The 13699-nt window shown below is 35.7% G+C and overlaps 1 protein-coding gene across 4 annotated transcripts in view; it reads left to right on the forward strand.

Moving 5' to 3' along the window:
• The window catches only part of mtcl1 (microtubule crosslinking factor 1), a 92316-nt gene that overhangs the window by 76644 nt on the left and 1973 nt on the right, over nucleotides 1-13699 (forward strand). For 3 of the 4 annotated variants that reach the window (XM_084411885.1, XM_084411886.1, XM_084411887.1), the window contains 3 exons: nucleotides 620-910; nucleotides 3076-3152; nucleotides 6199-7741. In XM_084411885.1, the coding sequence (XP_084268011.1) occupies nucleotides 620-910; nucleotides 3076-3152; nucleotides 6199-7741 (1911 nt within the window). Of the gene's footprint in view, nucleotides 1-619; nucleotides 911-3075; nucleotides 3153-6198; nucleotides 7742-10368; nucleotides 10430-13699 lie in introns of all 4 variants that reach the window. The other variant, XM_084411888.1, reaches the window with a different exon arrangement.

Here is a 13699-nt window from a genome sequence, read left to right on the forward strand (position 1 = left end):
GATTAATCGCATCCAAAATAAAGGTCTGTGTTAACATTATATATGTGTGTCAGTGTGTGTACTATACTGTGTATAATTCTTTTGTATATAAATACACACATATGCATGTATATATTTAAGAAATATTAATGTATATATATATATTTATACATAATTTATATTATATATAAATATTTTTTATATAAATAACACATTTTTCTTAAATAAATACATGCATATGTGTGTATTTATATATATATATATATATAAAGCAGCATGGAGAAAAGCCATGCAATAATTATATTGTATATATATATATATATATATATATATATATATATATATATATATATATATATATATATATATACAATATAATTATACACAGTACACACACATATATTATGTAAACACAAACTTTTATTTTGGATGCGATTAATCGCAATTAATCGTTGCCCAGCACTACATATATACTTAAATATTTTGCTAACCCTAATTGATTGTTAAAACAATCAAAATAATATGTTCAAATTATATATTTATATATTTTACATTAGCTGACTAAAAAGTGTGTGAACCCCTGCTAGACAGCTCACTAGGGTTTTAACACAGAGCCGATATCTCCTCTCCTCCACCCCAGATGCAGAGAGATATAGTTCAGTCAGCAGAAGGAGGTGCAGCGCATGTCTTCTCCCCTCAGGAGAGCCCGTGTAAGGCTCCTAGATCTCCACGCTCACCCTGCACCGCTGCACACATGCGCTCACACTCGGACTCAGAAGCCACTCCGGCCGGCAGGACCAGACCCTGTGAGGGACACCGGCCCCCGGAGAGCCTGTTTCTGGACGCCCTCTCGCTGGACCCCTTGAGCGAGGCCGAGGTGCCGCCTCCATCACGTCTGGACAGCGAAAAGAGGTTCTCCCATCTGAACGAAGTAAGAGACGGAGCAAGACATCAGGTCACACTACACAATGATGCACATTTCATAGCATGCATTTTTTATTTATTTAAGGTGCACCTATAATCTCAGTCAAGGTCTTTTTTTTCACGATTAATCGCATCCAAAATAAAAGTTTGTGTTTACAAAATATATGTACGTGTGTACTGTGTATAATTACATTGTATATATAAATACACACATATGCATGTATTTACTTAAGAATTATTTGCATGTATATACTGTATATATATTTATACTTAAATTATATATGTAAATATAAATATTTGATACATAAATAACACTTTTTTTAAAAATATATACATGCATGTGTGTGTATTTATATATACAAAATAATTATACACAGTACACACACAAATATTATGTAAACACAAACTTTTATTTTGGATGCGATTAATCGTGATTAATCGTTGCCCAGCACTAGTTTTTTTGTGACCATTATCCATCCACTTTCTGACTCTTATATTCAATGATGGGAATAACGGCGTTATAAATAAACGGCGTTACTAACGGCGTTATTTTTTTCCAGTAACGAGTAATCTAACTAATTACTATTTCCTCCGTTACAACGCCGTTACCGTTACTGTCAATAAAAATGCGGCGTTACTATAATTGAGATCACTGAAGCGGTTTTCATCCGAGTAGGCTCTCTCTCAGCCATATGAGCTGCAAAGTTTTTTTCTCTGGTGTGTGTGTTTATGAGGCGCCGGACTGGACAAAAGCGAGGCGAATGCCGCGAGCGCGCTCGACAGTGCGCAAGAGAGACCTAATGTGTCCGAGCATAAACACTTTATTTATAAATAAATTACACATTTCAGCATTAGAATAATCTCTGTAGCATATTGGTATCATATGCAATGTTTTAATTAGTTTATATAACATAAACTCCAAAATAACCTGCAGGGAACGTTCAAACATTCAAACACATTCTAACATTCAAACACACGTGCGGCAAACATGACTAGAATTTGGCTAAAATAACCTCTGATGATGACGTTCTCTGTAGGTTATAAAAATAAACCCCCAAAAGATTATATTTTATTATTATTATTTATGTTGGTACATTGTTCGGTATTATATTGAGAGCACTTTTTGTTAAACTTACTATTGTGAGGAAGAAAATACTTCAAGTAGGCTATGAATGTCTACCAGTTGTAAAGGTGTGTGAGTTTTATCATTTTAATTATATGCACTAGTGTATGCATATTTTTTATTACTATTTATTTATTTTTGGTACATTTCTTAAGAAGCATGATTTATTTTTAGACTTTTTTGTTGGCCAGTTGTGGTCTGTGCAATAAATATTAAAAGTTCTAAACCACTGATTGTGTTTTGTTGTTCCACTATAGTAGTGATAATATTTTAATATTTAAGTTAATAGGTGTCTCTCACATTGTCCCACAGCAACATTAAAATAGTGTAGATTAGTGTACAATGTTTTATAATAATAAGATGTTTTATTTAGTGTCCATTTAATTCATTTAACATTTCATATTGGGGGTATCCAAGAAATTTCTTATATTTAAACTTTATTTATTTTTTATTTTTTTAAGTAACGCAATAGTTACTTTCCCTGGTAATTAGTTACTTTTGTAATGATGTAATTCAGTTACTAACGCAGTTACTTTTTGTGAGAAGTAACTAGTAACTATAACTAATTACGTTTTTAAAGTAACTTACCCAACACTGCTTATATTTGAACAGGTTGTTTTTGCTGCTGTAAAAGAGTTCTGTACTGTATGCAAACTACCTCTATTATGATTGGCTAACCTATTTGCATGTGAAATGAGTAAGAATTATTACATTGTGACTGCATCACAACACACACTGCACTCAAATGTGCTGCACAAAATCTCAGGTTTTTAGTTCAGTCCAGCATCCTGTTTCAATAGGAAATACATCAACATGAGAAAGAAAATTTGAGTTCTTAAAGTTTGAGTTTATTTAGTAAAGTCTTTCATTCAAAAGATCAATTAAAAATAAGATCAGAGGACTTATTTACTTGATAAGACCCCCTTTTAAAACCTTGCTGACAGCATTAAAGATGAATAATATACTGATCTAACCTGGAAGTATTTCTTAAAGTTATTTCCCCATTATTTCATAAAAAGCTTAATGTTTTAACTGTGTTGTTGTTTTAGGCACTGAATGAGATTTCTGAGAGTGGGGATTCTGTCATTTATCCTGAGGAAGAGCAGAGCGGCGGCAGCCTACTCAGGTACACTCTTTTTTTGCATGTGTGTGTGTGTGTGCTAAATGAGGAAAGTTTTGTTCTTCTCTTGGGAATATAGAAGTCAATAGCAAAGCTTGACATAAATGAACTAAATAATCTTATATTTCAATGCTGAAAGTTGTATTATATCCTGATCTTCTGGCCTCTAAACATGGCTTGAGTCTCTTCTGGAAGTCTGATCACTTAAGCCCCTTTCAAGCTCGGGATTTGACCCGGGTTCGTTTGATTTTGGTTCATTCACACTGCCAGTGATTTTCCGGAATCAGAGAGTGCGTTCACACACAACCCGTGACATCGATGTGACTTGTAATGTCTCAGCAGCGTCTTAAGTTTGCTTATGAGCTGCGAAACCACTCTTGTGCATTTTTTTCTCTGATTCGATCATAAACTTGCGCATTACGTATCGTTTCCCTAGCTGGCGAACGATCCCGGCTTCAGCGTCATCACTACGACACAGCATTATTACGGCTTTGTTCACACAGCGCACATTCCGGGACTGAACACGGTAATGTTACTAGGTCCCCAACCCGGCATCGATGCCGGAATCAATCCCGGGTCGTGTTTGCGTTCACACAGAAGGCGTTCTGGCAATTTCCCGGCAATTTTCCGGGATCATCGCGCTGTGTGAAAGGGGCTTAAGTAACATCCTCACACCTTTTCTTAACAACACAAATTATTTGAGGTGTCATTCATCTCCATAGTACAAATAGTTAAATGCCAAAGTTTATTCTAGGGTTAGGGGTGAGTAATGGGTTTGGTCAAATCCCAAAGTATGAATAGTAAAGGTGATGCTGGTCTTAGAAAACACTGCTAATTTGCTTTTTTTATGCGTTGTGTGAATACAAATTCTTAGGAATATATAAATTCAAATGTGTGTGTGTGTGTGTGTGTGTGTGCTTGTACATCTTTGTGAGGACCAGTTTGAGTTTTAGACCATTGGAGTGAGGACAAAGAGAGTAAAGTGAGGACATTTCTGAGAGCCTTTAAAGGCCTGTTTGATGGTCAAGACTTGGTTTTAGGGATAAGGTTATAATGAGGTTAAGGGTCGGTTTAGGGTCAAGGTTCGGGTTAGGCACTTAGTTGTGATGGGTAAGGTTAGGGTAAGCGGCTAGAGATTGCATTGTGTCAGTGAATGTCCTCATAAAGAAAGATGTACAAGAGTGTGTGTGTGTGTGTGTGTGTGTGTGTGTGTATGTACGAGTCGAGTTATTGATCCAATGTCCATTTATCATTGTCCTTTTCAAAGGTCTCCTCAACGTTGTTTCGTTTACTGCAAATAAGCTTCAGTGTCTTTTCCCGACCGTCCCACTTTGAAACTGTACTGATAAATCGATCTCGCTTTGCCCTTGTTTGAGTCTGTGTCTGTGTTGAACTATGTTTAGACTGTGATGTTGTTGCTGTTTCCGCAACCTCTCCGGAGAATTACAAATGGAAAGGAACAGTTTAATCTCAGGAGGCTGAAGATTAAACTTCCCAGCAGTAAAGAAAGATAACTTCATCAGTGCATTGGTATTGTTCTAATAATGATACTTCTCCTTTGGGGCTGATACATTAAACCCGGCATGCTGTCTACCGAGATAGTATCATCAACATGCTCCTTATTAGTGGTTAAACGGATCACAAAACCCACGGTTCGGATCACTTTGCAGTTTTTGATGCATGTGTGGCAAATGTAACTTTGCTTTCCATTTATTCCTTGAATCACAGTTTAAGTACTCCGATACCACAGCGAAAACTAGCCTGACTGATAACATTCAAACATTACTAAAGACAAGTAAACAGTCAGTAAAAAATAAGATTACAAGGATAGATATACAATACAAACAAATTACAAATAAAGTAAGGCCCAACTGTAGTGTATTCAGGTAGAGACGTAATAATTAGGCCTAAATGTAAAATAACAATATTGTATAAAGTAAATATAGATTTAATATTTGTTAAAGCTGTGTTTTGTTGTTTAATTAACTTTAATGACTTAGACATCAGCATGCATTAATAGGTTGCTGTCACTTTAAGACCGAATGCACGGATCCAATGTAATGATACACATTTGAACTGTTTACGTTCACTTTAGACATGTGTTCCCGACTGTGTTTACAATAATACTTGCCTGAGACTGGTATTTTTGAGTTGATGGGGAAACTTAGCAATTAATCCGTGAAACACGCGCGTGCCAAACCACGGGGCCTGGTCCATACCAGGTCACAAATCAACTACGATCCTTTTAACCCCTTCTCCTTATGGAGTCATTCCTTTGTTCTGTCCCATGTTCCCAGAATCCAATGTTCCCCAGTTTCCAGGGTCCCCATGTTTCCCAGATTTATATGCCACATAATGAACATATGATAAAGGGTCCTATGTTCCCCGGGTTAGGGTTAGGGGAACATACAGTAGGGTTAAAGGGATACTCCACTTTTTTTGGAAATAGGCTCATTTTACAACTCCCCCAGAGTTAAACAGTTGAGTTTTACCGTTTTCGAATCCATTCAGCCGATCTCCGGGTCTGGCGGTACCACTTTTAGCATAGCTTAGCATAAATCATTGAATCGGACAAGACCATTAGCATCTGTCTAAAAGAATGACCAAAGATTTTCGATATTTTTCCTATTTAAAACTTGACTCTTCTGTAGTTACATCGTGTACTAAGACCGACGGAAAATGTAAAGTTGCGATTTTGTAGGCTACAAAATGGTCCTGTCCGATTCAATGACCTATGCTAAGCTATGCTAAAAGTGGTACCGCCAGACCCGGAGATCGGCTGAATGGATTCGAAAACGGTAAAACTCTCCCAAAAAAGTGGAGTATCCCTTTAACCCTGCAAACATAGATATTTACCCCTCTTGACGCAAAGACAATTCCAGCGAATTGTGTTGTTTAATAAGATACTTTGTTTGAGCATTGCATCAATCCCATAATGCATTGCTTTAAGCTGAGTGAAAAATAATCCAAGAAGCCGGACGAGTCAAAAATAGTGTCAGGTATGATGTTTAATAACAGCATTGTAACTTTTCAACTGTTTTTGCCTCCGTAGGGCGAAGTCAGTTTGCTCCATGAGCGACTTCCAGCGTTTAATGGACAGCTCCCCCTTCCTACCAGATAAGAGCAAGCATGGCGAACATATACGGGACGACGTGACCCCTCCCCTTTCACCAGATGACCTCAAATACATTGAGGAGTTTAATAGTAAGGGTTGGGATCTGCCCACCAGCTCCCTGGCCTCTTGTCCCATTCCTGGCCCAGTAATGCCCTCTCCGGGGATGGAGGCCTGGGCCGAATCCCGAAGGGCCGAGTCGACTTCAGAAGCATTCCAGCCAGCCTCCTGGTTCCTGACCACCAGCGCCACCTTGACCACCAACACCATAAGTAACCCTGAGTACTGCCAAATGCTCCCGCTCAGGGCGACCCAAGGGGGAGACCAGTTTGGGGTGCATGTCCTCCACAGTCCCGCTCGAGGGGAGCGCTCAGCTCCAAGCACCTCCGAGCAGGAGTACATGTTCTCCAAAGTGACTCAAGTAAAGGCAGGGGAGGTCGTAGGAGGTGCAGAAGAGGTGTTTGGGGGAACGTGGCCATGTGAGATTAGGAGTCACTTGGAGGCAGGACTTAGACCTGAAGAACGTCCATTGATTTGCCCTGCGGTTGGATTTACCTCATCATTAGAGCTGGAGCTGTCTCGCAATCTGAGTGACGACATGAAGGAAAAAGCATTTGCTATGCGATCATCTGCGTCTGGATCCAGCCCTCCGGAACGGCAGCTACGGGACATGGCATGCCAGACGAATGGTTTTACCACACGGGGGACGCAAACCACCCAGACTATCAGCGTGGGACTGCAAACGGAGGCTCTTCGCACCATCACAAGCAGTCCTCACCGATGTCTAACGCCCAAAGGAGGCTCTACTCCCATCTCATCCCCTTCTAGGAGCCTTAGGAAAATGCAGTACTCGCCAGTCGTACAGGCTAAGTTTGAACGCCCGTGTTGTTCTCCGAAATACGGCTCACCCAAGCTCCAAAGGAAACCCTCAAACGCTGGCAAAGCAGAGCAACCTGTCGGCCAGACTCGTGCTCCCACTCCAACAACCACTTCCCAGCAGCAAAAAGGCAACAATGAATCCGCTTGGGCTCGTTCCACGACGACTAGAGACAGTCCCGTTCACACCACCATCAACGACGGCCTCTCCAGCCTCTTCAACATCATCGACCACACGCCTGTCGCTTACGACACCATGCAGAAGTTCAACAAGTCCCCTAGCCGCTCTCGTCCCACTGAAGCAGGGCCATCAGATCCCAAATCTCCCGGTGTTTGTGCTGCACAGGGGCCTTTAAGGAACTCTCGGGGCCGGTCCCCAAGCCCTGTTCAGCTCATTGTAGAGGCGCAGGGCGAGAAAACCCCAGAGGGGATTAGCATCAGACAGGACCTGTCCGCTCCGCCGGGATACACGCTAGCGGAGAACGCTGCACGAATCTTGAATAAGAAACTACTGGAGCAGAGCTTCAGGGAGGAGAGGAGGCTTTCCGCTTCATCCGCAGCTGCTCCCAACAGATCCGGAGACACAGAGAAACCTGGATGTCTTGAGGTAACTGAGAGGTTTATTTCATTGCTTGGAGGTTGCTCTTTTATACAGTAGCACCTCACTGCAGTACACGAGATCCAGGGGGCGGAGTTGGATCCAGATTTAAGGGGTGGAGATGGGTAGGTTTAGGGGTGGGTTTAGGGATCAGGGGGTGGAGATGGGTAGGTTTAGGGGTGGGTTTAGGGATCAGGGGGTGGAGACGGGTAGGTTTAGGGGTGGGTTTAGGGATCAGGGGGTGGAGACGGGTAGGTTTAAGGGTGGGTTTAGGGATCAGGGGGTGGGGATGGGTAGGTTTAGGTATATGTAAGGTGGGAGGAGTTGGATCTGGATCCAACTCCTCCCCCTGGATTTCGTGTTCTGCAGTGAGGACCATCTCCTTTTATAGCTCAGGAGACATAAAGTCAACGTGAAATAAAAAATGTACCATATTTATTTTTTAAGGCGAGATACTACAGGCAAAAACTGTGTTTTTTCATGCATCTGTCAATTTTGAGACTTTTAGAGCTCCTTATCTATTTGCGTCTGTAGATTTCAATTACAGTATATCTCTTTAAAGGCCGTTTTTCTCCTACATTGAGCCAGAAATCTCCACTTGGTTTGTTCATATTTGTTCATATATAATTTTCCATATATAACATTTTATTTAAAAAAAATGATGAAAATGTATTTATTTTTGGCTGTTGACAGTATTTTATGATTTGTGGAGTGATAAACGGAGATATCCAAAATAAAAAATAAAAAACTTTGACTCTAATATATATATATATATATAAATAAAAAAAAAGAATGTTGAACCTGACTTCATACAATGTTCAGATTTTTGTTCTAGAAATGTATGCAAATTAGTCCACATTTAATTAGATAATGCCTCATTTGCATATTTTAACATAACATTTCAGAAAACTTGTAAAACATTTTTTTTTTTATTTTTTTTTTTATTAATGTAATCAATCAACTGGTGAAGTATGGTGATATCTATTAGTTGTAGTTTGTTACCCTATTCACCTGGGGTGTCTCGCCTTTAGTAACATTCCTGTCTTTTTCGTCAAAATGTTTGAGGATTTCTGACTTTTGGTCTTGGCAAATCTGAGCACAGTTTGAGACATCGTTGAGATCTCTTCTGAAACCCTACAGGAGAGACGTGTGAGATTACCGGGGTCAAAAGTCTCCATTTGCTGTCTAGTAGAAACTAATGAGATTATATAATTTGTGATTTTTTTTGTTTTTCTTTCCTGCGGGTACGTAGGCATTTAATTTGTCTCTTTTTTTTATTTTTTTTTATTGTATATTACAGTATAAATTTGACTGCTTGTTGAAGGTTTTGGTCTTTGGACAATGCAAATTCAAAATACAAAATGATGTTATTATATTAAAGTATCAAAAATTCTCATTCCCAGCTTCCAAATGCTGCCTGAATGCAGGTCTGAATGCATGCTTTAGCGTGCTGCTTTGTTGCAATGCTAACGGTAGCATAGTCACATGCTGCTTATTGTTTTTTTTATTTCGCGGTGAAACTAGCTTACATAACTTCTTTGGATACAGGATGTTCTAATTCACTGTTATAAAGTTGTATCCAGTTTTTGATGCCTGCCAAACTCTATCCATTTAGAAGATTAATCCTGCACATGAAAAAGCATGTCCGCAGACAGAGCCGCGTCATCGTACAAACCCATGATGCCCTGTTAATGCCAAAGACACGTTCACAAAGATTTTAACATCATTAAAGGAAGATGGTTGTTTGTGAGCAGTGTGTGTGCATCTGGGATTTGTGTTTTAAACATCATGGCTATTACTAGGCATTAATACATACAGTACAACAGAAGAAAACTTTAGTAATTTTATTAACTCTATTAATTATTTTAAATGGCGGCGATTGTCATGCACAGATTAGGAGTTTACACAAGTAAAACTATATTTCACAGAGTTACTGTATATAAGGGTCAAAATCACAAAGACATGTCCAGATCACATTTCATCCAAAATTATACATCTCCAATATTTCACAACAAATGGCATATCTGATATATATGTATATATATATACACACACATATATGCCATTTGTTGTGAAATAAATTATTTAAATATTATAAATAAAATAAATAATAAAAATAAATAATATAAATATATATATATATATATATATATATATATATATATACATTGTTGATAGGATTACAAACAAAAATTATATTATTTATTTTAATTATTTATTTTATTTATGTATGCATTACAATATTATATTATATTATATTATATTATATTATATTATATTATATTATATTATATTATATTATATTATATTATATTATATTATATTATATTATATTATATTGCACTGCTGTAATGTTAACTGTGCAAAATCTAAAGGCAAAATACAATTTGATGCTGATTATAATTGATTAGATGATAATTATTACATTTGAAGGAGGAATATGACCTGGACAGGTTTTAATCTCACAGAGATTCTACTTTATAGTGTTGTAATGTTAATATTTATTGGACAGCGAGGCTTTTCCAGGTTATACCCGCCGGACCGGCCAGAAGAGCGATGTAGTGCTAACCTGAGTCTGATGTGCTTGTGTTATTTTGACAAGTGTGTTTACTCCTGTTTCTCTGGGTTGCCTCCAGAACCACACTGTCTTACTAACTGCACCCTGGGGACTGTAACGCAGCTTGTGCTCGCCGTGCAGTAAGTGCCACCGATCCTACTCGACCTTTGACCTCACAGTGACCTCACTAGTCTTCCGTCTCACTAATTTTAATGGGATTTCTCTCACCGCATGCCACGCAGTTTCTAGACACTGTATCACCGCTAGGCATTATGGGAAATATTGTATGTGCTTCGTTGTGGTCACACTTTTTTTTGTCCTCATGTAGGTGTGCGCATGCCATCGTCTGGTATTAACTGACCTCACCAATAACCAGTCATCCAAAAAGCTCTCAGAGTTTTTATTGGACCGAAATTATTATCCCAAACGTGGGGTGGAATTTCATGTGCCAAAACACAAGAAACTTTGGCTGATATGCAGTGGCTCCAAATTTTTTTTAAATTAAATTAGTTTCAAAGAACGTTAACACAAGCAAACTAAGTGAAACATTTCCTAAATAGATGGTTTAAAAGATAAAACAATAAAAAGGGTATTTAAATGAAGACAAAAAAGTATTTGCACACTTTTTGTGACTTAAGTGTCACTGTATAAAACAATAAAAATAGTATTTTAAATGAAGACAAAAAGTATTTGCACACTTTTTTAAGTGACTTAAGTGTCACTGTATAAAACAATAAAAATTGTATTTTAAATGAAGACAAAAAGTATTTGCAATCTTTTTTAAGTGACTTAAGTGTCACTGTATAAAACAATAAAAATTGTATTTTAAATGAAGACAAAAAGTACTTGCACTTTTTTTAAGTGACTTAAGTGTCACCGTATAAAACAATAAAAATTGTATTTTAAATGAAGACAAAAAGTATTTGCACACTTTTTTAAGTGACTTAAGTGTCACTGTATAAAACAATAAAAATTGTATTTTAAATGAAGACAAAAAGTGTTTGCACACTTTTTTTAAGTGACTTAAGTGTCACTGTATAAAACAATAAAAATAATATTTTAAATTAAGACAAAAAGTATTTGCACTTTTTTTAAGTGACTTAAGTGTCACTGTATAAAAATAAAAATTGTATTTTAAATGAAGACAAAAAGTATTTGCGCACTTTTTTTAAGTGACTTAAGTGTCACTGTATAAAACAATAAAAATAGTATTTTAAATGAAGACAAAAAAGTATTTGCATTTTTTTTAAGTGACTTAAGTGTCACTGTATAAAACAATAAAAATAGTATTTTAAAAGAAGACAAAAAGTGACTTAAGTGTCACCGTATAAAACAATAAAAATTGTATTTAAAATTTAGACAATGTATTTGCACACTTTTTAAAGTGACTTAAGTGTCTGTATAAAACAATAAAAAATTGTATTTTAAATGAAGACAAAAAAATATTTGCACACTTTTTTTAAGTGACTTGTGTCACTGTATAAAACAATAAAAATAGTATTTTAAATGAAGACAAAAAGTATTTGCACACTTTCTTTTTAAGTGACTTAAGTGTCACTGTATAAAACAATAAAAATAGTATTTTAAATGAAGACAAAAAGTATTTGCACACTTTTTAAAGTGACTTAAGTGTCACTGTATATCAAACTCAAATGTGGCTTTTTGGATGGCGTTACCATTTTGACTATTAATATATAATCACTTAACTTAAAATTTTTCTTAGGTCCTTTGGCTGTTACGTGTTTCTGTATTTGTAATTGTATTATGTTTGTCCATTTCGAAGGGTCTTAACCTCAGCAGCCCTGATGGAGACTACACCATAACATCTTGTGCTTTCTGGGTTTACTGTACTGTACTGTACTATCTCATGTTAACAGGACGTGAGCATGCTAGCAGTGCTAGTGGTGTGTGTAGGGTTCATTGGCTGCTGTGTGTGTTGATTGTGCCCTTTAACACCTGCTAATGCTGGGTCTCATTTCTTCACTTCTAACAACAACTTGATGCTTGGTTGAGTTTTTTAATATTTTAATATTTAAAATTGCCTTCAATCTTTATAGTTTTAGTAGTTGTGTTATGTGCTTTTGTCATTTTAATTTGTTTATATTTTATTTAAATTATTTCCATTTTAGTTTTAGTAATTTTAATACTGTAATTTTATTTAAGTTAGTTTTTTTTCATCTAATATTTCTATTTTATTTAAATTAACATAAATAATTTAAACTAGATTTCTTTTTAGTTTTAGTTTCTGTGTTTCGTGTTGGTTATGATGTCACTGGAGTGTATAAACAGAGTTCCACAGAAACTCCATTCAAATTCACTTTGTATCAGCATCAAAGTCTCCGAAAGCAGACGTACAGTAGTAAATCCCTGTTTTTGAATTATTCAAACCACAGAAAATATCCACCTCTCACTCTGAAATCTCTTTCATTTTTAATGTTTGTTTTATCGCTGGAGACAATTGTTTAGAATAAATCAAGCTCAAAATGCGTATTTCCTCAAAAGCAGACACTCAGTCCAAAACCAGCTGAATATTCTTCTTTACTCTCGGCCACAGAATGCATGAATGATGTTTATCGATTTTAGTTCATGTAAAAGCACTATTACTTTCAGACCACTGTTATTTTATTATTAGATGCCATCATAGTATTTTTATATATATTTTGAATTAGCTTTTTATTTACTTATTTTATTTTAGTTCATTGCTAAGGCAACATTTATATTTTCAACTAAGTTTTTTTTTAAAGTTACAGTTTTCCATGTAATATTTATGTATTACTTTATTTTAAATAACTTATTTATATTTAGCTTTATTTATAGTATTATAAAGCTATATTTATTTTTAGCATTTATTTTTAGATTTTCAGTTTTCATTTCAATTTAGTTTTGTGATTTTATCTTTTTTTTTTAAGTACTTCTATTTAGCTTAAATTTATTTTTATTTCAATTTTAGTTTTAGTAATACTAGTACTTTAACTTGTTTTATTTTGGTAAAGGCAAGGCAACATTTATTTTTTCAATTTTTTTTTTATATTTTATTTTACTTCAGCTTTATGTAGATTTAATTCATTTTTATTTTAGTTTTAGTAATTCTAGTACTTCAACAAGTTTTCTAAGTTACAGATTTCCATCTAATATATTTTATTTTACTTTAAGTTTTAATAGTTCTACTTCTTTATATTTCTATTTAGCTTTATTTATAGTATTTTTAAATATTTTAAATTAGCTTTTATGTTTAGATTATCAGTTTTCATTTTAATTTAGTTTAAGTGTGTTTGTCATTTATATCAGTTTTAGCTTTTTTAGTATTTCTATATAGCTTTCATTTATTTGTATTTAAATTTTAGTTTTAGTAATTCTAGTAATTCAACTTAAACGTATTTATTTCAGTTTTTCAGTATTTAAGTTTTTTC

Source organism: Rutilus rutilus, assembly GCF_951802725.1.
Source record: "Rutilus rutilus genome assembly, chromosome: 6".
In the NCBI taxonomy this organism is placed as follows: domain Eukaryota; kingdom Metazoa; phylum Chordata; class Actinopteri; order Cypriniformes; family Leuciscidae; genus Rutilus; species Rutilus rutilus.